This window comes from Caenorhabditis elegans, chromosome X (genome assembly GCF_000002985.6).
Source record: "Caenorhabditis elegans chromosome X".
In the NCBI taxonomy this organism is placed as follows: Eukaryota; Metazoa; Nematoda; class Chromadorea; order Rhabditida; family Rhabditidae; genus Caenorhabditis; species Caenorhabditis elegans.
In genome coordinates, this window is record NC_003284.9 from 15,848,926 (window position 1) to 15,871,813 (window position 22,888).

Sequence of the window (22,888 nt, forward strand, 5' to 3'; positions counted from 1 at the left end):
TTTATAGGTTTATGCAGTAATTTTCAAAACATATTGAAAATTAAAATTATAGAACAGGATCAAATTTTAGCGAGGTTATTCAATTAGTGTCGGAAAATTGAAAAAAGCGTAGAAAAATTACGTCACAACTGTATTAAAATACGTAAAAGCATGTATTTTAATTCAGCTGTGACGTCATAAATGTATTTAAATACATTTCTCAACATTACTTGAATAACCCCATAATGTAAAAATGACCAAAAATGTATACCCTAAATTCTAAAAATGTATCTTGTCAGAACAAATACATCAATCATTAATGAACATTCATCGATTCTGAGGGCATGTCAGACATCATGAAAAATAGGAGAACTCTCTGTATTTTTAATAAAACTGGTTTTGAGATTTTACCAAAACTTGAAATATTTGAAATTGAAAGAAATTTTTGAAAAATGCAATGAAAAACATTCCAAATGAATGTTTTCTTTTTGAATGCAAAAAATTTTCAAAATTATCAGCTTTGTCGATAAATTGATGTAAATCTTGTTGCGAGAAGATATATGAGAGGAAAACAATGCAACGCGAGAGAGCGCAGAGAAAAAGGGAGAGGTGACGACACTCCGGGAGTACAGTGTGCGCTGTGTTTAGATGAGTCCCTCTAATTCTTCCAGCACTGTTTCTGTTGATTTTTATCTCATTTTTGTTAATTCTTCATTTAAATCTAGCAGAAAAAAAAATCCGAAACATTTTTTCTTGTGAAAACGTTGATTTTATTGATTTTTCGTTGCTTTTTTCTCAGTTCAAAATTAATTGGAGTTTTCTAGGCCATCTCAAGTGTCGATTTACGAGGAGGCATATATGAAAACCATTCCATTTTTTTCTCGATTCATTTCTAGCTATTTTTTGTTGATCGCTTCTTCTTTAATTTTATTCCTACTTTTTGGTCAAACTCTTGAACTTTTCGTACCAAGTGTAAAGATAAGTTTTCAGGTACCATGACCTTCCTAGCCATATTATTCGTTATCGCGGTTCTTCTGCTGCTCGCGCAGCTCCCAGTTATTGGATTCTACATTCGCGCCGTCTATTTTGGAATGTGCCTGATTATCGGAGGATTTCTCGGTGGACTCGCGTCGATTCCATTCGGAAAATCACCAAACAACCACTTGTAAATCTTTTTTTTTAATTAAAAATATTGTGGATTAGAGACAATCTACCAAAAATGAAAATGTAAATCTTAAAAAAGTAGTTATTTATCAGCCGAATGTTCAAAATCTTCCAAGCAATGACGTGGCCGATGGGCGTCAGATTTGAGCTGAGAAATAGTGAGATTCTCCACGACAAGAAGCCATACATTATCATTGCCAACCATCAGAGTGCTCTTGACGTCTTGGGTAAGTTATATTTTAAAATCAAAGAGTCGACTATTGAAGAATAAAAATTCAACTCGGAGCCGGGATTCACGCGTGGTGTCAGAGTGCCTCATTTCGGCTTTATCTACGTAGATCTACAAAAAACGCGGGAGAAGAGAGACGCAGAGCTTTCAACTGATTTCACATGGTTAAAAACGTGTTGACGTCATATTTTTTCGGGAAAAAAACTCCCCCCATTTTTTGAAAAGTATTGTCAAGTACTTGTTTGAACTGTAGGTGCACAGATTGCATACTCTAGATTTCTGAGTTTAGTCTTCTAAATTTGGCAAAACTTTCTTTTGCATTTTCTCAAATCAAACATTTATGGCAAATTATCCATATTTCTTTCCAGGAATGTCATTCGCCTGGCCAGTCGATTGTGTCGTGATGCTCAAGTCGAGCCTCAAGTACCTTCCCGGCTTCAATCTCTGTGCATATCTTTGTGATTCCGTGTACATCAACCGATTCAGCAAGGAAAAGGCGCTCAAGACAGTTGACACCACGCTCCACGAGATTGTCACCAAGAAGGTGAGTTCAAGTTCAAAATTTGTTAGAAATGAATATTGCATTAAAATAATTTCAGAGAAAGGTGTGGATCTACCCAGAAGGAACCCGCAACGCCGAGCCAGAGCTTCTGCCGTTCAAGAAAGGAGCCTTCATTCTTGCGAAACAAGCCAAGGTTTGTCAAGGAAGGGTTTTTGAGTTTAATTGAGAAAAAGTGTGGTAAAGTACAGTAAAAAACAATATCATTGTTTGCTTGGAAGCTGACAAAAATTTGAAAGAAAAATCTAAATGTTTTTCGAGCTCCCATGAGGTCGCCGCAACGGCGCCTCCGCCAGCTTCACGGCATCACCATGCCGCATGTATCCGAATGTATAGTGCGGCGCGGAACCCCAAACGTGTCGGCCGCTCCGAAAACTACTTTTCGCACTACGTTGCGCACACCAAGCTACCTATTTCACGCCAAGCTGCGGATCCCCGAATATGTCGGCCGCTCCAAAACGCCCACAATTCCTTTCAATCAGTGTATTCATTTTCCAGATCCCAATCGTCCCATGCGTCTTCTCATCTCACAAGTTCTTCTACAGCCACGCCGAGAAACGTCTCACCTCAGGAAACTGCATCATTGACATTCTTCCAGAAGTAGATTCATCGAAATTCGACTCAATTGATGACCTCTCAGCTCATTGTAGGAAAATAATGCAGGCTCACCGCGAGAAGCTCGACGCAGAAGCCGCCAATTTGAATATCTGAGTCATTTTTTTTGCTGTTTTGTTTTAGGGTCCAATTGTTAATTCTTGCCGATAGCTATGGTTTTTAGTTTTCCAGTTTCCCAGTTATGCATTCCCACTATCATTTTGTGCCACAAATTTCCCCTCGTCATTTACAGTTTTCTCGTTGTTGCAACATTGTTGCCGAATGAATTTTATTTGCCTGCGATGAAGAGGGGAAAGAATATAACAAAGAACACAATAATGTGCACCAAAAATAGTGGTTTGACCTACAAATTTTCTTTCAAAGATTATCAAAAATTGAAAACGTTCGTGGCTAGCTAGTGCAATTGTTTTTGAATGGACAGCAATCTGTTAGTCAAATCAAGTTGCAAAAAAAAAAATACAAAACGTGAATTTCGATCAAGCTTCATTACAATTTCCTGAATTTCAATTGGAAATAAATACATTCTTAAAAATTATCATCAGAAAATGCGTGTAAAATCAATATCTCAAGAGACGAGAAGAAACAATAAAGCATCGGAAGAATATATTGTCATGGATGGGGGCAATTAATGATAACTTGAGAATTTGAGATGTTTATGAGGAACTGGAAATATACATTAAATTCTATACACAGGAAAAAATAAAATGGCTGGTGGCTACAGGGACACGGGAAACCTGAAACAATACGATCATTAGATCAATACCAAAAATTTCAAACTTGAAATATTTCAGTCAAAGGGAGATAATTATAAAATCAGGAAACATACAGAGAAATACAAATCATCGGCCACTAATATGTACTCACAATCAAAGACCGCTGGTACTCAAACAATTGGAGCTCTTGGCCATAAAAAATTGGAACATTTTAAAGAAAAGTGGATATTTGAGTTAAAATTTCGCAGGTTTTCGGCAAAATAAAAACACTGGGAAAATTGGGAACTTGAAAAAGAAAAAAGCGGGACAATGTAGATAAGTGAATGAGAATTCCCAAAACTGCAGGGAAATTGAGACTAACAACAGGAATGTTTGTGGATTCAAAGAAGTTAATTAGTTAATTAAAAATCATACATTCAAAATGACCGGTGGGTACTGAGGCACGGGAAGCCTAGAAAATACGATCAATATAGGTCATTTGAAAGTTTTCAAATTTGAAAAATGGCAGTCAAAATGAGAAAAGGATAATAGCAGAAATAAATGAGCGGTGGAACACTGGAAAAAGTGGAGCTCTTGGTCATAAAAAAATGGGCACGGTTTAAAGAAAAATGGATACTTGAATTCAAACTTCGCAGGTTTTAAGGAAAATAAAAACACTGGGAAAATTGGGAACTTGAAAAAGAAAAAAGCGGGACAATGTGGATAGGTGTATGAGAAAAAAGCCGAAAATCGAGGCAGAGTAATATCAGACTAACAACATAAATATTGGTCAATCCAGTGCCGCAACCATCTAGTCTTCATAGCTTCCGGCCCCCACTCTTCTGGGTTCACGGTCAGGCTGGAAAGAGAAGTCGTATCTCAAACTGTGCCGTATCGAAGATTGATTTTCATACTCTGGACGAATGATCCATAATTGCCAATTTTCATGAAACTTGGCAAACGTCCAGAAGATATCGTAAATGAAAAACATTCGAATCGGGTTTGAACGGTCTGCATTTCTCACAAACAGTTCTCGAAGCTTCTTTTCCGTTTCACCGTAACATTTCAGCATATGAGAGCGAACATCGACGGCCATTGCAACAAGAAAGTTGAGCTGCAAAATATTACAGTGTTAGTTTTTTTTCTCTCGAAAATAAGCTATACCTCTTCCCGGTCAGAAGTCCTGGGTACCATTGGATGAACGGCTTCCCAATACGGGTCTATCTGCATTGGCTCCACGTAGAATTCAGGATTTGGTGGATCCAAAGTCGGTTCATCGACTATCTGATGATACATCTGCCTCCAGTAGCGCGCAAGACGACTATCGCTGGAAATAAAAAAGTTTAGTTTTTAATCGATTGCCCCTTTAGCTTGACTTACATCTGTATAATACTTCTGACGGCCCGATTCACAACATCTCTGCTTTTAATCCGGTCACTGGTCGTAGAGTGATATTGAAAAGAGGTGAAGTGGGTCCTGATTGTGTCTAAGCGAGTCGTGTCAATGATTGAAGAGAGAAGCTGCTTGTCTTCATACTCCAGAAGCCGGTTCTTCTGAATAAAAAATATTAAAAGTTAAACTACAGTAATGAGAGTACCATATGCGATTTAACAACTGGCATGTCGTTTTTTCCAGCTTTTATTTTTGGTCTCACAGTAAGAAACTCTTCCAGTGTAGTTCTCGGGACAAATGGCTCGAACTTGGGATCAGATAAAAGTCTGGAAGCCAAGCCGCTCTCCCACAGCTTTCTGTAAAAAAAAAGTTATTTGAGTTTAACTACCAAACTTTGCGAGCAGTTTCAAATAGTACCCCAATTGAATTTTCTCCTAATTATAGGCGGAGTAGTGCCAGTGTGGAAATTGTTTCTAAGTTTTGCCACTTTTTGAGAAAACTATCGCGTATTCTCTCTACAATGTTTGAACATTGATTAAAAAAAACATAAGTAAACCGAAAAATTTGAAGGGCATTTTTTCGATTGTCGGCTTTCAAAAATGTGCAAAAGCTGAGTAACTGCCACTTTTCTACCAGGGCTGTGCGGCAACCGGGATTTCCGGCAACCGACAATTGCCGAAGTTGTCGAACCCGAAAATTTTCGGCAACCGGCAACTGCCTAAGTTGCCGAACCCAAAAAATTTCGGCAACCTGCAATTGCCGAAGTTGTCGAACCCAGAAATTTTCGGCAACCGGCAACTTTCGATTGCCGAAATTTCGGCAACTTTTCGGCAACCGGCAACCAAGTTTTAAATTTTTTTTGTTGAATTTATATTTTTGAGGGGTTTGGCAAAAAATAATGGTCGTTTTCTCGTTTACGGCGAAATATTAGCATTTTCAGGCTCTCCGAATGCTTTTTCTGAGCTACAGAATTTTTGACATTGATATCGGCAATTGCCGAAGTTGCCGATTCCAAAAAATTTCGGCAACCGGCAACTTTTGGTTGCCGAAACTTCGGCAACTTTTCGGCAACCGGCAACCCGGTTGCCGGTTGCCGCACAGCCCTGTTTTCTACTGTAAATCAAAAATGTTTTCAAAATGTTCAAAACGTTTTACTATGATTTATGGTATGTTTAACACGATTCGAGCTGTTTACAACAATTTACCTGCAGACAATACTCCGTTTTTTGATAACTGGAGCAAGTACACACCAGAGCAGGGCGAGTTGTTGCCGGTTTCCGAAAATTGTTGGGCTCAGCAACTTCGGCTATTGCCGGTTGCCGAAACTGTTTGGGTTCGGCAATGGTAACTTATTCAAACATCGAAAATTCGTACGAAACAATGGAGCTTTGGAAATATTTAATTTTTCTAATTTGCCAACACTTTTTTCTCTCCAATTTTGCATTTTGGGATAATTCGGAGAAATGAAAAAATTGCAAACACACACTAATTTTTTTCAACTCACTTGAAATAACTTGAATCTTCAACTGTTCCCTCTGAGACCAGTCTGACTACGGTAACGTCTTCCACTTTTTTCGTGAGGAAAGACATCTCTCTCGTATGCTTTACATCTGAATCCGGATTCCATTCTGGATCAAAAATAATAACTTTATTCGCCTTCTTCAATTGCATTCCCAATTTGAACATGATCGATGGTGCCAGCAGTATTTGGACATCAGTTGTGTTCTCAAAATAATTCACAACATTCTCGCGATCATAAGCATTTTTCGCTTTGAGAAATGAGCAATATGCAATTCTGCAATTAAGACAGATGCATTTTCAATTTAAAAACATATAAAACTGAATACCTTTTCTGCTTCATGAAGTGCTCCAGCATCACTGCCACCTGCCTTCGCTGGGTAAATATGACAACCTTCGCGCCAGGCGTGCCGAGCCACATATCAAGCAACTGGAACACTATCCTAACCTTCCCACTATCTTCAATTGATCCGAATTTTTTCGTCTCCGGAGTTACACCTTTGTGGATTCCCGGGTGGTCGCAGATATCGGTAAGCTTCTTGAGACCCACGCAAGCGGCAGAACTTTGGCGCAAAATGCCTTGAACCTCGTCGGATCTTTTGTAGATCTTCAAGCATCGGCGTTGGCGTTTCGAAAGCGGACAGATAATGTCCTGAAAAAAAAGTGTTTGTTCAAAATATTGCTTTACAAAAATTCTCACTTTAATGTGTTCCACTTCTTTCTTCGATATCTCTCGCCGACAAAACCAATCGTTGGGATTCTTGATCAATCTGCTCAAGATCAGAGGTTTCAGCGCAACATGTAATGCAACAATGCATTCATAAGCAGTGCTTGCTTCCTCGGGAGTTGCATCCAGCCTGCAGCCTATCTCAATAACATTCTGGAAGTTGGTCTGAAAAGTCTTGTAATCCGAAAGCCGTCCAGGAAAGACAAAGTCGACATTCCACCACAATTCTTCCAATCTGTCACGCACAGAGGTGTCAGTGAAAATGAATCTATTCGGTGTTTTTAGCTTTTTCATCCCTTCAATCTGGTTTCTCATCTGTCTGGTCATCTCAAATAGTCCTTGATCTAGATAGACAAGCTGCCACTGATGATCGACAATTGCCTTCTCGTGCTTTCCAAATTCCGCGAATGTGGTGAGAAGTACTGCTCCGAAAGGAATCTTCTTAGTTTCTTTAAGATCCTGAAAGATTTTCTCAACGTAGTCAGTTTCGTGTCCAGTTGTCGATGCTTTGTGGAGTACGAAAATTCGGGCATAGTCGAATTGGTGTCTAATCGCCAACATCCACTCCGATAGTTTTGCTTCCGGGCAAACTATTAGTGCTGATGACAGACCAGCAGAACTGAAATATGTTTATTAAAAAGTTGATCTAGGTTTTTTTTCATAATTTAATATTTTATTCAAAAAATTTGTGGACGGAATTTTTCAAGGGTCTGTTTTTTGAAAAAGAAAACCAAAGAGGAGTAGCAACAAATCAGAAATGGTATTCAAAAATGGTACACTGAGTTTGAAATGACACATTAAGTCTTGATAAAACTGTGTTCTTGGTGAAATTATCAAAAAAAAAACATTAGCTGCCGCGGAGCCATTACTACCATTGCAAATAAGAAGTTCAAACATAGCAGTACGTGCAAGTTGTATTTGCAGTTCCCAAACCTCTAGCTTACTAAAATTACAGGGCTATAATTTAAGCCACGATGACCGGACTTGAACTCGTGGCCTCCAAATTTCTAGCGGACACCACTACAGACTGAGCTATCCTTCTTCCCTTTCATTTAGAAATTAGGGCGTTTTGATCGATTTTCAAATAATTTCAATAATTTTATATCAACTAACAATGTCGCAAAGAAAATTATTTCCAACTTTTTTCAGAAACAAAAGCCCACAGACACCTCATGACGTGCACAGTATAACATTTGATTCAAAAATCAAGATTTCCAGTTTTCCAAAATAAAAACCACAGAAAAATCAAAATAAAGTCTATATTGAACATATACGTATGTTTTTAGACATATCATCACTTTCATACAAATGTTTGAAACTTGGTGCATAAAAGCAAGCTTCTGATTCAGTTACTTCACTTTTTCTAAAAATGATGATAAAGTACACGATACTTCTGCTTTCCTGTGTTTCTTTGCAATTAGCATTCCCTACAGATGTCCCAGTGGATACTGTCGAAACTACTGCTGCAACGACGGCGGAAAATATTACAGAGTGTGATCAGATCTCCCAAGATATTGCAAAATGCTTTGTTTCGGTCATTGTGAGTCGAAAAATTTTAAATTTTGCTAATTTAAATATTGTATTAATCCTCAATGTTCAGCAAAAAAACCTACTTTCTGCTTCATCATGGGAGGCTCTTCTTATGGACAAAAATAAAATGATAGAAATGATTAGCGATTTGGAAAATGCATCTTGCATTGTCACATCGGAATGTCTGACAGTTAAAGCCATGAAATATTCACATGACTCTATTATTCAAATCGGTCATCTTGTCTATGAGCATGGGTTCGATTGCTTGCAAAAAGTGAGATAGCTGATATATTTCTTTTCAATTTGATAATTTTTGTAAACTTTAGGAATATAAAAACATTGAAACGTACTGGTACACGTGCTCAAATTCCTCCATGTCAACTGAATTTTTGCCAATAGAGCAGTTGGAATTTAATGTTATTTGTGCCGGTTCAAAATTAGAATGCTCTTCGGAAGAACAACTTGTTCTGATTGAAGCTGCGCTCAAAGGAATTGATATATTTAAAACTTTGGGAGAATACGGACAACTTCAACGAGCTGATGGACAGTCTCCAAGCGAAAATGAAGATATCTCGACAATTGTGACGAATATTGCAGCTCGACTTAAGTAATTAATTTGAAACGAAATGAAATTATTACCGCATATGTTTTATAACAATTGTTTATAATGTTCTAATGTCTCAGTCTCAGTAATCTCAGAAAGATCTCAGAAAGTAATCTCAGTAAAAACCACTTATTGTTCAACTCAATTATTTCCAAAACCAAAGCGTATCTACTGTGACTTATCTATCTAGTGCTGGTAGCGAATAATTTTTTCTAGAACATTATTGCATTTTATAAATTTCGATGGAACTGCGCTGAAATCTAGACTGCCTCATTTAAGAATGAATTTCACACAAGACAAGTTTGAATGGCAACAGCTGGACAAAACTTGGAAAATATTACTAAAAACGTACTTTTTGAATTTTCGGAAGGATTCGAAAATCGATGACAAGAACGAGGCTCCTTGCCATGCTTTTCGCGGTTTGTTCAAAACGTTCTCGTCAATGACGATTCCTCCGCGATTGTGATCCATTTGAGTTTGAAGCCATTTCGTTGTCAAATGCTCGTTACTGAAAAGTTTCAAAGTGATTCTGATTCAAAATGTTCATTTAATTTTAGTATTTCGTTTCAATAGTCCATGATTTAAGTTTATATGTTTAGAAACTGTTGTCTCAGAACGATCGAGTTGTTATAGAATTTGATAATTATATGGGTAAAATAAAATTTCCTGTTTAACCTAATTTTATAGTTTCGAAAAAAAACTCACATTTCAGAATTTCGGAATAACGTGTCCTTGACTCACCAAGGCTTTCTGGATTCTTTCCCATCTTCTGAGCGGACCATTCTTGTCACAGTTGTCCTTGACTCGGGAATGTATGGAAATGTATTTCTGCATCGCATATCATCGGACATGTTATCGTCGTCAATCGAGTCGGGGGTCTCAAATGAGTTCCTGAAAGAAAGAAGTTGTGTTATGAGAAAAATACATGTTTTCATTATTCAATAGAAAGATAAATTTTTGTTTTGCCATATTCTCTCCGGTTTTTTAAAAAATTAACTTTTAGAACTAAAATTTGGCATTTCAAAAAACTGAATCAAATTACTTGTTCTTTACTCGGCATTTGCCAAGTTTGGTCCAAAAAATATTAACTTGGATCAGAAGTTGGCTAAACTTGAGCAAACCTTGGGCAAGACTTTGGCAAAAATTGGATTCAGGCTGCACCAAGATTTATCTCAATATTCACCCAAATCTTGCCAAACTTTGGCCCAAATTTTTCTTGTTTCGTTTCAAACTTGGGCAGAAGTTTGGCAAAAATTGTGTGGAACTTGGGATGAACCAAGTTTTGCCAAAGTCTTGCCCGACTCCTGTTGATATTTTTGTGCCGAACTTAGACAAGAAGCTAACGCCAAATGCCGAGTAATTGAAAACACTTGCCAAAAAAACTCAACCAGTGCTATCAATTTAGTTATAAAATATATTGATTCCTCAAAAACTCTCACTTACGTTTTCTCCGGCGTTCTTTCAATAATCATAACATCGTCATCACTATCCACTGTTGTCTGTTTGTGACGCTTTTCAATTGGTGGATCCGGTAAAGCATCTGGCCTTCTGAAAAATATTGCAACAAATTATAACTTTATGATGCATATATTCTTAATGTTCAAATTTGAAATCTAAAAATAAATTCTGAAATTTTTTAAAACATGAACCTTCTGTTCACTTGGATGTTCTATGCGTGTACCAGCTAAAAAGTTTCTAAAAAAGATAATACCTTTTCAATGACTTTCTATCATTTGAAGTATTTGTTGGCTTAATTACAATGGCGTCATTGTTCTTGTCCGGGCGTTGCTCATTCCTCTCGGAAGCATTGGCTCGATTTTTATTAGCATTTCTGGCAGAGATGTTGAGCTGGCCAGTATGTCTGAAATTAAATTTGTGGCATTTTAGTTAAATGTTATTAATGTTCACCTTTTCAAAGAGTAGTATTACATTTAATTGTTCTTAATTAGGACCTTCAATTAGAACTAGCATCACACTTTTCTATTAGTCACATGAGTCCTTCCGACAAACGTGATAAAGATTTGAAGATGTACCAACTATGATGGTCGGTAGTTGGTTCACCAGCATACATACACTTTCTACGTCACAACATCTTGACAGTTGTTTCCCTTCACAGCTTGTTACCTGTTTATCTCTACAGGCTCACCTCCTTTTACAGGCTCTCAGGCCACTCTCTCTACGGGCTCACCACTGTCAAAATGTTGTGACGTAGAAATTGTATGTACCAACTACCAACCTCTACACCAAGTCTTCAATTACCTCATCTCCAATCTTTGTGACGTTTTTTTGAAAAGTTAATGTCACATTTGATTCGACGTGAAGGAGGTAAAAATTCGCCTCCTCTGAACTCAAATACCACCACTTTTTGGCTCGAAATAAAAAACATTCCAAAATTTTTTGAAATGTTTCGTTATGGATTTTGGTCATTTTAGCAGCTTGAGAGTAGTTTTTTTGTTTAGTTTTCCAAAATTTCTTTACTGGACCTAGTCCACCTTTAAACCTATCATACCTCATCCAAAAAGCTTTAGCTTGACGGTATTTCAAAGCGGAATCCCATTTTTCTTGATCTCCATTCGTATCGTCAGAAGCAATACCATTCGTATCCTTATTATCACGATTTTGCGTTGAATTTATGGGATCGCGGTAAACAGTCCATTTTTCTGTCATATTACCTGGAAATAAACTTTAATAGTTAGAAAGTTGATCTGTTAAAAAAACAATAAAAAAACAACAAAGAATTGGAGCAAGAGAAATTCGAAGAGAGCGTGCGAATAAGAGAGTCGCAAAGAAAGGAAGGGCCAAAATAGCGTATGAAAGAAGAGACGCAGACGGCAAAACGGTTATTCTTGGCGTTTTTCACGTCCGGAGAAAAAAGTAGTATCTGCGTCTCTCACGCCCAATGGATAGCGAGAGTTGGCGCCAACGTGAATTCTCAATGAGGCGCGTTTGCTTCAAAATTATGCAAAAGGACAGCCAGCGACCACATGCCGTAGGTTTTCACTGTTGAATTCGCTTCCCCCCAGTAAATTTCAAATTTTAATTTCAAGGGCACTTGGAAAATCTCATAGCTTGCAAAAAAAAAAACAAAATTTCATCGCGAGCGACGATAAGCGCGTGAAAACTGATAATCAATAACCATTTCCTCATTGCTATGAAATAAGAGGGCGCGAGGGAGAGAGTGGAACATGGTTCTTAACGTATTCATATGCCAGCGGGAAGCCCATGTGTTCCGCCGCAGTATGAACAAGTTACAAAACTACAAGTGTCGTACCAAAAGTTCAAAACCAATTAGGTTTTAGAAATAGAGAAGAGCATAAACTTTTAAAGCTCTTTAATATTCATTCGAAGCCGTTTTTCTTCAATGCAATGATTATTTATTCATATTCTTCAAACAAAAAGAGAAAGAATGTGTAATATCACAACTGGGAGAAAACCGTGAAAACTTGAGTGGTGGTCAATGACAGGTAGAAGCGTGATACTATGGAAAAAAGATCTGATAACGAGATCTTGTGGGAGAAGCCTTCTTGGCTTTGATGGGGGTATTATGAAATGATTATAATATAATAGTGATGAAATATGATAAATGTGCAATATAATAACAGTGGCAAAATGGGTAAAAAGCAATAAATATAAAAGGCAGGTTTAGCAATTTGGGGCTGGGGGATTCAAATTATCAGTGTGAAAAATGAATCAATGAATAATGGGAGCAAATGCGGTATTTTACTGGAAAATTTGAAAATATAAAAAGAGTAGAGAATTTTTACATTCTAGAAGTACTCGGTCCTGATGAATCCGACCACTCTCTTGACTTCCTGGCTCTCTTGGCATCCACTTCATCATTGTCATCTGATCTTCTCTTATTCTTCTTCTTCACTGGCGACAGCACATCTGCCGATCTATACTTATCGCGAAGAATCCACGTATCGCTGGCATCGTCATACTTTGCCAACGTCGATATAATCTCCTGGATGAAGAACATTTGCGTTGGATCTTTACGGTCAGAATCTTTCACAAAGATTCTGTGGATAGAATCTTCTTTGGCTCCAGGCACACCATTGAAGAACTGGAGCATGTCGGTGGCAAGCTTCACAAGACGATCAAGCTGCAAAATTGAAGTTTTTAAATTGCAACTGTTGAGAAATAGTGTACATACCTCTCGCTGATCGTCGTTTGCACGAAATCCCGAATGCACTGTATTCCAATATGAATCCAATTGCTCCTCCTCGACAAAATAGTCTCCGTTGATGGATTTCTTCAAGGTTTTACGAAGTTGCTTGTGGAATACTTGTTTCCAAGTGTGCGCAAGGCGTCCTTCTCTGTAAAATTTGGCAAATTTGTAAATAGAATTTTAGAACTGAACTTACGTATGAAGCAAACTCCCAACAGCATCGTCAATAGACTTTCTCATTTTCATCTTTTCAATTCGGTTCATCGAAGACGAATTTTGAAGTGAGATCGAGTGCTCTCGCATGGCAACCAGCTTATCATCATCAAACAGAGACAGAAGGAGCTTCTTGTCCTCGAATCCTGCCAGCTTGTTCTTCTGTAAAAATAAGAATTTCGCTTAATCTTGATTTAATCAAATTCAAATTACCATCCGTTTCTTGGCGGCCTTCTTCTCCACCTTGTCACGTTTTTGTTTCTTTGATCCTTCTCTCGCGATCTCGCCATCCAAGTAGACTCCGATTTCAGATCCTTCGAGCCCTTTTGGCTTAAGGCGGAAGAGATCAGCAAGTGTGTTGTTCGGGACAAACTGATCGATTTCAGCATTGTGTAGTAGGCGAGCAGCAAGATTCTCCTTTTGAACTTGCCTGAAAATTCATATTAGTAGATTCATAGAGCATTTTTAAGTTTTAACATTTAAAAATTCTCAAAGTATATGAAGTGTCACCGTTAGTCTAGAAAATGAAAAACTAAATTGCCACTATTGTGAAAAATCCGATCGAAAAGTTGCAGATTTGTGAGAAACGCTTGCAATAGTTAGCTGGATCAATCTTCTACTCACTTAAAGAACTTCAGATCTTCAATGGTTCCATTAGACACGAGTCGGTAGATCGCTACATCATTGGTCTGACCCATCCGATAAATCCGGTTCTTGGCTTGATTGTCAGCTTGTGGGTTCCAGTCAGGATCAAAAATTATCACCTTGTTTGCACACGTCAGGTTGAGTCCGAGACCTCCCGCACGAGTTGTCATCAAGAACACCTTGATGCTTACGTCATCTTCAAATTTCTTGATGATCTTGGGACGGGCTGCAGCGGAGTCGGCTCCAGTGAGTGAGACGCATTTGATTCTGCAAGTTTAAGTTTACGAGGTTGAAGTATTACGGTACAACTTACCCCTTCTCGGCAAGAAAATACTCCATCATCGTGATGACTGTTCTTCTCTGAGTAAACAGGATCACACGATTGGTGGGGGACTTGAACCAATCATCAAATAATTTGAACGTCATTTCCACCTTTCCACTATCTTTGATGGAGCCAAATTTTGGGCTTGCAGGGCTCAGAGAACGATAGATTCCCGGATGGTTGCAAATGTTGGTGAGGTGGTTGATGCCGACGAAAGCTTTCAATCTGCGCTCAATAATTTCATTTACTTGATGCGAATTCCCGTATTCCATGTACAATCTCCTTTGTCTTTTGGAGAGCTCACAACTGAGAACCTGTAAAAATTGTCTATTTTAATGCAACCCTTCAAAGAAAAAACTCACGATTTCCTGCTTCTCCGGCAGTTGAAGCACCTCTTTGTGATCTTCTTGAAGTCTTCGAAGAATGAGGGGCTTCACGGCTATGTGCAGAGCTACAAGGCACTCATATGCTTTTGCAGCGGCTTCAGGTGAGCAGTTCAGGTTGGCTCCAGCATTGATGATATGCGTAAAATTGCGATGGAATGTCGCCGAGTCCGAGAGCCGTCCGGGATGCACAAAATCGACAAGTTTCCAAAATTCCGAGAGTCGATTTTGGAATGGTGTGCCGGTCAGGATAAATCTCTGGGTCGTCATAAGCTTCCGCATAGCAATTGAGCATTTTGTGTTTTCATTTCTAATATAATGCCCTTCATCTAGAATCACAACCTGCCAAAGATGCTTCACAATGGGCTTCTTCAGTTTGGTGAACAGTGAGTAGGTGGTGAGGATGATGGCGCCGTCCGGATACTCTTTGCGTCTTCTCTGCAGTTTTCGGAAGATACTTCCTACGTAATCTTCTTGTCGGCCGGTAGAACAGTGTGAGTGGAGCAGAAAAACTCGAGCTTTCGGAAACCACTGGTTCAGCTCCTTAATCCATTGTGCGATGATTGAGACATGGCAGACGATTAGAGCGGTGTCAAGGCCAGTGGTTCTGGAAATGAAATTGTGAATAAGTTGAAATCTTTTAGAGCAGAGATTTGAGTTTCGAAACTAATTCAAAGGTTCAACTTTTGTGAAATACCAGAACCTGATAATTTGTCACAAAATATTTCCTAATATGGCATTTGGCGGCAAATTATTTCTGAAATTTTGCCAAAAAACACCAGCCTAGTTCAAAAATTGCCAGTATTTCTTTAATGGCCTAGAAAACTTCAAACTCCTTTCTCAATCACTCACTTGTAATGAGTACGAGCGGTTTCTTGAATTGATCTCAAAAAGACAACTGATTGAATTGTCTTTCCAAGACCCATTTCGTCCGCCAATATTCCTCCGCTCCGATGATCAGTCTTCTTCTGCAACCACTCGACACCTTCCTGTTGGAACCTGGAATTTCAAAATTGTTTCTGAGATCACAATTAACCGTGTTTGGTTTTTGTTTAGCATTGCAATTCACTTATTTCTCTCTGTTAAAGTTTTTTGTAAAACATTTTCATTCATTTTAGCCAGATCAAAATTGTGGAAACATTTTAGGCAAGTTTAATTGTTCAAATATTTGAAATTTGTTTCAACGGGCTGAATAAAAGAAAGATATAAATTTTCAAAATGGGAAATAGGAATTCAATATTAATATGGCCTTCAGGTTTTCCCATAAATTTTTTTATAAGCAGTTGATTATCGTCCTGGCTCTTTGTTTCTACAGCGATATTTTAAGATATTTATTTAAGGAAGGCGGCAGGATAGCTCAGTCGGTAGTGGTGGCCGCTAGCAATCTGGAGGTCACGAGTTCAAGTCCGGCCTCACTTCCTAGGTTCACCCAGCCTCTATTGGGAAGTGGAGCAGTCCACGACTGGATTATCGACCACAGTCCCTGGGTAGGACGTGGCTTAAATTATAGCCTAGTAGAAGCACACAAGGCAGTGTACCTGACTCCTAGATCCGCAGTACAAAGCACTTGAAGAACGGCTCGTCCTTTAATTCTTTTAATTTTTTAAACTCACTTGTGAAGCTTATTCCAGACTCCAGCGTTCACTTTCCAAGGCTTGCTTGACTTTCCATACTCCTCCGACGTAACCATCCGCGTGTCGACAAGCTCACTCGTGGCTTCAGGCTTCAGCTTATCAATACGAGCTTTAAAGTTTTTCGAATCATTGTCATCTAGCAATCCTGCCGATTTGTAATCCTCATTGTCATCAGACTCAATGAAATCATCTGATGAAGATCGAGAACTGGATCCAGATTTCCGTCCTTTTTTCCTCGATTTTTCGAGAACTTCGTACTCTTCATCATCGTCAGACTCTTCACTTGGCACGAATTCTGAGGAATCACTTCGTCGTGACTTTTTCCTGGATTTTGAGCTAATTGGCTCAGCCAACACATCCGCGTCATTTTCACAGAAATCTTCCTCATCAAGTTCTGGCTCCCATTTTTCATCAAAATCCGACGAGCTCGAATTTGATCTTCTGAAAATTCATATTTAATTGAAATGTTATGAAATGTTTAATGATACCTGAGAGCTGCCTCTCTATACTTCGGAGTATTCTGATCTTCAATAACAACTATATCATCATCGTCAACTGAGAGAGTTTTTGGTGTACCAGAATCGGGATTTTCTGGTTCCGGTTTAGTTGACATTTTTACCTGAAAAAATACCTAAGTACCTGGAAAAAAAAAAGAAAAAGTAAGCTACGAAATATTTCGAAATGTTTCGATTGAAAAAATTAACGTGCAATGCGATTTGAAAAAAAGAACAAGAAATCGATTAAAAAAACACAAAGGTGAGTGGCGGGCGGGGGGGGGGGGATGAATAGAGTGCGTGTAACAATAGGAGGGTGTAAGAGAAAAAAAGGTGCACCCATCCCACATTGTCAATTTGCATGAAAACTATATTATTTATTTGAAAAGTAAACATTCAAGTATCTTTTGAAAAATATGAAATATTTAAAAATGAAACTAAAATAAAAATTTTCATTGAAAAACTCGACATAAATTTTAACATAACCAGAAAATAGCCGGAAAAAAACAAGGCGGAGGGAGTATTGCAAGTGCGCTCTATCGACAACTTGACAAAATCTGGCCTAGGATTTCTGGCCGAGGCGAGCACGTGCATGGGTAAAGCTTGAGTATCAAAGTAATCAGTGTTTCTATATTAAAAAAGTGAGTAAAACAATTTTTAAGTGGTAATTAACTGTTTTAATACAATTTGTTATTCAAGAAGAGCTATTGAATATTTTAGATAATTTTATTTGTTTTTTCATATAAAAATTATTTTTAAGGGAATTACTCATTGTTTAAAATTAAATTTCAAATTTTTGCAGGGTAATAATAATGGGAATGACTCCCGCACAAGAAGTAATAAGTTATCTAATAAACGCTGCAATTGGTGTCTCCTCTACTTCGAGCCGTCCATTTCGAGATGCACCACCTGGGTGCCCGGATACACTTCTTGTACAGTGTGTGAAGTGGTTTTTTCGAAATGGAGATTTTTCAAATTTCTATGAGGACATCAAGTATTTGGTGAAAGGGAGTGAGTTTTTGAGCTTTAAATTTAGTAAAAAATTATTTTTCTTTAAATATTCTCATGCATTCTTTTTGAAAAAGAACTGAAAAAGATTAATTTAAAATAAAAAAGTTTTCTTCCAATTGAAATATGCCTGAAATGAACTTCCATTGACTATCTCTATTCATTACGCAAATTTACAAATTATATTATTTTTGTTTGCTACTAAAATTAACTTTTAGGAAAACCAAGGTCTAATAGATCCTGATTTTTTTTAAATTTTGCATTTCAATTATATGTATATATATATACTTACTTAAAATTCCAAACTTCAACTTTATATTCACATTATATTCTAGAATCACTTGCTGGATTCGTCAACAGTCACTTAATGGTGTGCCCGGAACTTATCAGAATTATTGTGGAAAATGCGGATAACAAATCGCGACGAGTAAAATTTCTAATCAAAAAAGATGAATTTGCAATATGCGTTGGACGCGGCCGACTTATTACATTTCCATTTACCAAAGACATGGAAGAACCCGCATGTATACTTGCAGAGTACACCGAATTGCTCTTCTCCTTTCCACATTATGATATCGAGTATTCATTTGAAGGTGAACACATTTTTGTTTAAAGGAGGAGTCGTGCCAGTGGGGAAATTGTTAAAAACCACTTTGGTCCCGAAAAGATCGAATATCATAATAAAACTTTTCAAACATTTTTTGAAGTTTTTTTATTTACTGTCAAAAAGTTACAATTAGTCAGTTTTTGCCACTCATAATTTTGGAAGTCGACCAAAAGAAATTTGTTTTCTACTGTTTTAATACTTTAATTTTGTTTTAATTATTTATATTAAAACTTTGTAGGGGTCGAAACATGCCACATTGCTTTAGATTTCATCAAATGCTCATATTTTTTCAAAATTTTGGCAATGTGACAAAACTTTGCCCGGAAATTATGAAAAATCTAAAATTTTTTGGATTGTTTTATTATGATACTCGGTTGTTTTTGATTATTATAAGTGAATTTTTACAAAATCCCCACTGGCGCTACTCCACCTTTAAATACAAAAGTAGTAAATGAAAAAAAAGATAACCTGCTAACAGATCATCAGGCTATTCAAATATTATGTATTTCTATATAACAATATGGATTTCAGGTAGCTACGGACTCAGCCGGAATATGGACCTCACAGAAACCCACATCATGCTTCTCAGCAAACTAACACCCAGTATGTTTGCTGAAAAGGCGCGTCCAAGGAGGGTCCGTGAAAGAAATGGTCGACTCGCTGTCCGAATGAGCAGAATCTCTTGGAATCGAAGTGGTCTCTACTACAACGCCATAATTCAGTTTTTTGAATCACTCCGCGGAACTGTAATCACACAAGGCGAACAACCATTATGTGAGAAGTCTGTGACTTATCAGGAAATGTTGAAGCACACGTTGGCTCACCCCGGGGTACATCAGTTGGACAGTCGGCCCAACTTTCAGTGGAAGATCTCAATGAGGAAGACTCGAAAAAATGATTGATTTATTTCTGAAAGTTGTGATGAGTTGTGATTGACTGAGCTCTGTAGACTTGGGTTGCCGGTTCAGGACGAGTAGAAAAATGCTTCCACAAGATTTTGTATTCAACCTAAAAAGTTATCCTGAATCTCATACAAAGCTCTACTGTGTATTGTGTGTTTTTTGTTTGCTGTTCCTAGTCTACTAGATTCGTCTCATTTTTCGACCTCTATCATTCTTATTAACATTTGCAATTATTTTGCAGTCACCAAATCTCCCTGCTGCTGGCACATCACATTTAAAAAGTCTTTATGCCTGCCTACGCCTTATATTTTTTTGTACAAATGTTCAAATGCCCATTTTCTTTCGCTGCATGTACTGTGTCTTCTTTTCATCTCGTGTTGATCCACCAATGTGTGCTAAAATGCACAGAATTTGAGTTTCTTCAAATTTTTGTATTCAATGAAGATTTTGAAGTAAAAATAGTTTTTAAAACTATAACATCAAATCACGTTTGAACTGATAAAAGTAATGAAAAAAAAGCTGTTAAAATAAATTTAATTTAAATGATTTGATTTGATTTTATAAAAAGTAAAAATTCCAAGTGGTCATACTGTTGAGTACTGTTGAGATGCTAAAATTGATAGCTAAAAAAGTAATCAGATATTCATTTCTACTAAAGAATTCTGAAAATTTTAAACCTCTCGTTAGCTTAACTTTTTATCTGGCTCTTGGTCGCACTTAAAGGTAGAGTAGCGCCATTGAGAATTTTGTCCAAGTACCCTTACAATGATCCAAAATGACCGAATATCACAATAAAACACTTCCAAAAATTTTAGATTTTTCATAATTTCCGGTCAAAGTCAAAGTTTGGGCAAATTGCCAAAACCTTGAAAAATGTGAGCTTTTGAGGAAATCCAAAGCAATGTCGCATGTTCCGACCCCAACAATGTTCTAATAAAAATAATTAAAACAGAATTCAAGTATAAAAATTTAGGAAAAACATTTTTTTGGTAGACTTCTAAAATTAAGAGTGGCAAAAACGGAATAATTGTCACTTCTTGACTGTAAATAAAAAAATTTCAATAAAATTTCAAAAAGTTTTGTCATGATATTCGGTTGTTTTGGAACCTTAGCAGTGGTTTTCAATAATTTCCCCACTGGCGCTACTCTACCTTCAAATCTTCATAGACTCACACTAGCGGTCGATATTTTTGAACAGGTTTTTGAACAGAAACAACTAAAAATTTGAAATTTTTCCATAAAAATTGCAAATGCGAATTTTCAGATTTTCAGACTACTTTTCAGGTAGCATAACCTCTTTTTTACTTCTGCAAAAAACGTGTTAACGTCTCGATAGGATTATGTGTCGCCTAATAAATTACAGGAATGACCTATTCCATGTTTTTCCTCTATTTTCTCTGTCTTCTCCCACAGGTCGTGAACATTTATCATTCAGTCATGTGAAGGCGTAAAGAGTTTCAATTTCGATTCCAAATGCTTTGGAGTGGCTTAGCATGGCGATAAAAATGACGGACGTTAAAAAAAAACACCAAATCGACGTGGTGGTTTGAGAATGAACTGGTGTGAGACGCATCGAGTTTCCAGTATCCCTCGGAAGAATCGGATGGGTGGTCTAACGTGAAAATACAAAATGATCAGTTCGTTTTGAAGAAGAACAGGCGGCAAAGATGATATGATATGATTATATGATAATGATATATTGACAGCTGTTTTTTTTATTTGTTTAATGATAGATATTATCTGCTAGATGTTCTAGGAGGATGGGAAACATTTTTGCAAAAATAATGTTGATAAAAACTGAAAACTTATCAGAAAACTGATTCAAAGGTTATGTTTTTTTTCAGGTTTATAAAGCTTTTACTACTAACTTGACGAATTCTGTATCAAACAATTTTAATTATTAAGCAAATACGGCGTACAAGATTTTAAACATTGAAACTTAAAATTGACTTCTAGGATGTTTTTTTCGAATATCTAAAATACAAGAACTCAAAGAAAAACTGGAATTTTTGTGAAAATCAAATTTCGAAAAAAAAGAGCCAAACTGTGGGTTCAGCTCTTTAAATCAGGGGTGTGCGGCAAATTTGCCGATTTGCCGAAAATTGCCGACTTGCCGAGCTCGGCAAATTTGCCGATTTGCCGAATTCGGCAAATTTTAAAAAACCAGCAATTGCCGATTTGCCGAGCACGGCAAATTTCAAAAAAGTAGATTTGCCGAATTTTCGAAATTTGCCGCACACGTCAAAAATTTTACAGTAAAATTTTGACTAAAATTATTGATTTTTTCGCCAAAAATTTAGTAAAATGACACAAAATTGAGTTAGTTTTATGCTTAAGCAGACATACTACACGGAACTAATTCAGAAACCAGATGTGTGTTAAGAATTCGGTAGTTTTGGTGTTCCAAAAAACATCAAAAATTATCAAAATTTTCCGAGTTTGTTAAGCACGGCAAATTTGCCGAATTTGCCGAATTTGCCGAGCTCGGCAAATTTGCCGAATTTGCCGTGCTCGGCAAATATTGAAAAAAGAGATTTGCCGAATTTGCCGAGCTCGGCAAATTTTGAAAAACCAGCAATTGCCGATTTGCCGAGCTCGGCAATTTTTTCCATTTGCCACACACCCCTGCTTTAAATGTGGAGTAGCGTCCGTGGGTTTTTGACAGAATACAGTCCCAATATACCGAATATAACAGTAAAAAAATTTGTTAAAATTTTCTAAATTTTTTTCTGTTTTTTTTTTTTAATTTTGTCAAAATTTTAAAAAGGTCCTAATTAAATTTGAATTCCCGTGCAAATAAGTGGCGTTATTTTTGACATTTTTTCGTTTTTTGGCCAAACTAATTGATGTTTGAAACATAATTTGTCAATTTTGCAGACATATTACCATAGATCACAGTTATGATTAGTTTTGAATAATTGATTTTTAGGCCAATTTCAAAGTTTCGGCAAGTTTCTTCAAATTTATAAATTTTTCTTTACGGAAGAATGACTGAAAAATTGAAAAAAAAATGATTCAAAATACATATAAAACAAAAATAAATAGAGAAAACCCAATCAGAAAAATGCCAAAAGTGACGTCACTTATTTGCGCGGGAATTCAAATTTAATTTGGCCCTTTCTATTTTTTGAAAAAAATCATAAAAAATTTAGAAAAATGATATAAATTTTGTTAGTGCTATATTTGGTATATTGAGACTGTATTCTGTCATTTAGGGCAAAAACCTTTAAAAAACTTTTACTTTTTATTCATAGTTTTACAGATTTTGACCTTGTTTTTTGACTTATCAGAACTGTTCAAATATATTTCAAAACCCTGAAAGCTTATGTTTTTTTTTCAGTTAATCAAGAACAAAGCACATTTGCCAACTTTCCAATTTTTTTTCTCAACTTGAACATATGTAACATAACTTTACTGGATATTTTACAAGGCCATCCACATTTTGGCAGATCTGTCATCTTGCTGTTTGTTCATATTTTTCGTTAATCTCTGAATTTTCAAAC

At 36.9% G+C, this 22,888-nt stretch overlaps 5 protein-coding genes across 5 annotated transcripts; 3 read left to right on the top strand and 2 right to left on the bottom strand.

Moving 5' to 3' along the window:
• The first annotated feature begins 959 nt into the window (after positions 1-959).
• On the top strand, positions 960-3,076 carry acl-1 (Putative 1-acyl-sn-glycerol-3-phosphate acyltransferase acl-1). Its single transcript, NM_078205.9, has 5 exons — positions 960-1,144; positions 1,237-1,370; positions 1,741-1,916; positions 1,972-2,067; positions 2,430-3,076. Exons 1-5 carry the CDS (start codon positions 975-977, stop codon positions 2,640-2,642), a joined length of 789 nt encoding a protein of 262 aa, NP_510606.1. The 5' UTR covers positions 960-974; the 3' UTR covers positions 2,643-3,076.
• Positions 3,026-11,681, bottom strand: F53H4.6 (DNA repair and recombination protein RAD54-like). The gene is made up of 12 exons (NM_001373603.4): positions 11,519-11,681; positions 10,721-10,870; positions 10,453-10,557; positions 9,751-9,900; positions 9,362-9,517; positions 6,849-7,494; positions 6,478-6,800; positions 6,135-6,425; positions 4,836-4,986; positions 4,619-4,791; positions 4,403-4,565; positions 3,026-4,352 (listed from the first exon to the last, which is right to left on the bottom strand). The coding sequence occupies exons 1-12, from the start codon at positions 11,674-11,676 to the stop codon at positions 4,050-4,052; spliced, it is 2,769 nt and encodes a 922-aa protein (NP_001359661.1). The 5' UTR covers positions 11,677-11,681; the 3' UTR covers positions 3,026-4,049.
• Positions 8,228-9,049, top strand: F53H4.2 (DUF19 domain-containing protein). The gene is made up of 3 exons (NM_078207.5): positions 8,228-8,415; positions 8,476-8,679; positions 8,732-9,049. The coding sequence occupies exons 1-3, from the start codon at positions 8,245-8,247 to the stop codon at positions 9,014-9,016; spliced, it is 660 nt and encodes a 219-aa protein (NP_510608.2). The 5' UTR covers positions 8,228-8,244; the 3' UTR covers positions 9,017-9,049.
• A 687-nt stretch (positions 11,682-12,368) lies between the features above and the next one.
• Positions 12,369-16,993, bottom strand: csb-1 (DNA repair and recombination protein RAD54-like). Its single transcript, NM_078206.5, has 10 exons — positions 16,863-16,993; positions 16,354-16,815; positions 15,593-15,739; positions 14,720-15,347; positions 14,349-14,671; positions 14,015-14,302; positions 13,604-13,820; positions 13,374-13,552; positions 13,163-13,325; positions 12,369-13,111 (listed from the first exon to the last, which is right to left on the bottom strand). The coding sequence occupies exons 1-10, from the start codon at positions 16,985-16,987 to the stop codon at positions 12,770-12,772; spliced, it is 2,874 nt and encodes a 957-aa protein (NP_510607.2). The 5' UTR covers positions 16,988-16,993; the 3' UTR covers positions 12,369-12,769.
• A 468-nt stretch (positions 16,994-17,461) lies between these two features.
• F53H4.4 (Mab-21 domain-containing protein) lies at positions 17,462-19,843 on the top strand. Its single transcript, NM_078208.7, has 4 exons — positions 17,462-17,509; positions 17,671-17,879; positions 18,212-18,469; positions 19,015-19,843. Exons 2-4 carry the CDS (start codon positions 17,681-17,683, stop codon positions 19,383-19,385), a joined length of 828 nt encoding a protein of 275 aa, NP_510609.1. The 5' UTR covers positions 17,462-17,509; positions 17,671-17,680; the 3' UTR covers positions 19,386-19,843.
• Positions 19,844-22,888: the final 3,045 nt, after the last annotated feature.

Excerpts from the sequence above, each read along its gene's own strand:
- F53H4.4 (NM_078208.7), top strand. The coding sequence starts at position 17,681 with ATGGGAATGACTCCCGCACAAGAAGTAATAAGTTATCTAATAAACGCT. Across the intron at positions 17,880-18,211 it reads CAAGTATTTGGTGAAAGGGA|AATCACTTGCTGGATTCGTC; the intron begins GTGAGTTTTTGA and ends ATTATATTCTAG. Across the intron at positions 18,470-19,014 it reads TATCGAGTATTCATTTGAAG|GTAGCTACGGACTCAGCCGG; the intron begins GTGAACACATTT and ends TATGGATTTCAG.
- F53H4.6 (NM_001373603.4), bottom strand. The coding sequence starts at position 11,676 with ATGACAGAAAAATGGACTGTTTACCGCGATCCCATAAATTCAACGCAA. Across the intron at positions 10,558-10,720 it reads GATAGAAAGTCATTGAAAAG|AAGGCCAGATGCTTTACCGG; the intron begins GTATTATCTTTT and ends AATATTTTTCAG. Across the intron at positions 7,495-9,361 it reads TCCTTCCGAAAATTCAAAAA|TTCTGCTGGTCTGTCATCAG; the intron begins GTACGTTTTTAG and ends AACATATTTCAG.
- F53H4.2 (NM_078207.5), top strand. The coding sequence starts at position 8,245 with ATGATGATAAAGTACACGATACTTCTGCTTTCCTGTGTTTCTTTGCAA. Across the intron at positions 8,416-8,475 it reads AATGCTTTGTTTCGGTCATT|CAAAAAAACCTACTTTCTGC; the intron begins GTGAGTCGAAAA and ends CTCAATGTTCAG. Across the intron at positions 8,680-8,731 it reads GGTTCGATTGCTTGCAAAAA|GAATATAAAAACATTGAAAC; the intron begins GTGAGATAGCTG and ends TGTAAACTTTAG.
- csb-1 (NM_078206.5), bottom strand. The coding sequence starts at position 16,987 with ATGTCAACTAAACCGGAACCAGAAAATCCCGATTCTGGTACACCAAAA. Across the intron at positions 15,348-15,592 it reads ACCGCTCGTACTCATTACAA|AACCACTGGCCTTGACACCG; the intron begins GTGAGTGATTGA and ends TTTCATTTCCAG. Across the intron at positions 13,821-14,014 it reads GAAGATCTGAAGTTCTTTAA|GCAAGTTCAAAAGGAGAATC; the intron begins GTGAGTAGAAGA and ends ATGAATTTTCAG.
- acl-1 (NM_078205.9), top strand. The coding sequence starts at position 975 with ATGACCTTCCTAGCCATATTATTCGTTATCGCGGTTCTTCTGCTGCTC. Across the intron at positions 1,145-1,236 it reads AAATCACCAAACAACCACTT|CCGAATGTTCAAAATCTTCC; the intron begins GTAAATCTTTTT and ends GTTATTTATCAG. Across the intron at positions 1,917-1,971 it reads ACGAGATTGTCACCAAGAAG|AGAAAGGTGTGGATCTACCC; the intron begins GTGAGTTCAAGT and ends AAATAATTTCAG.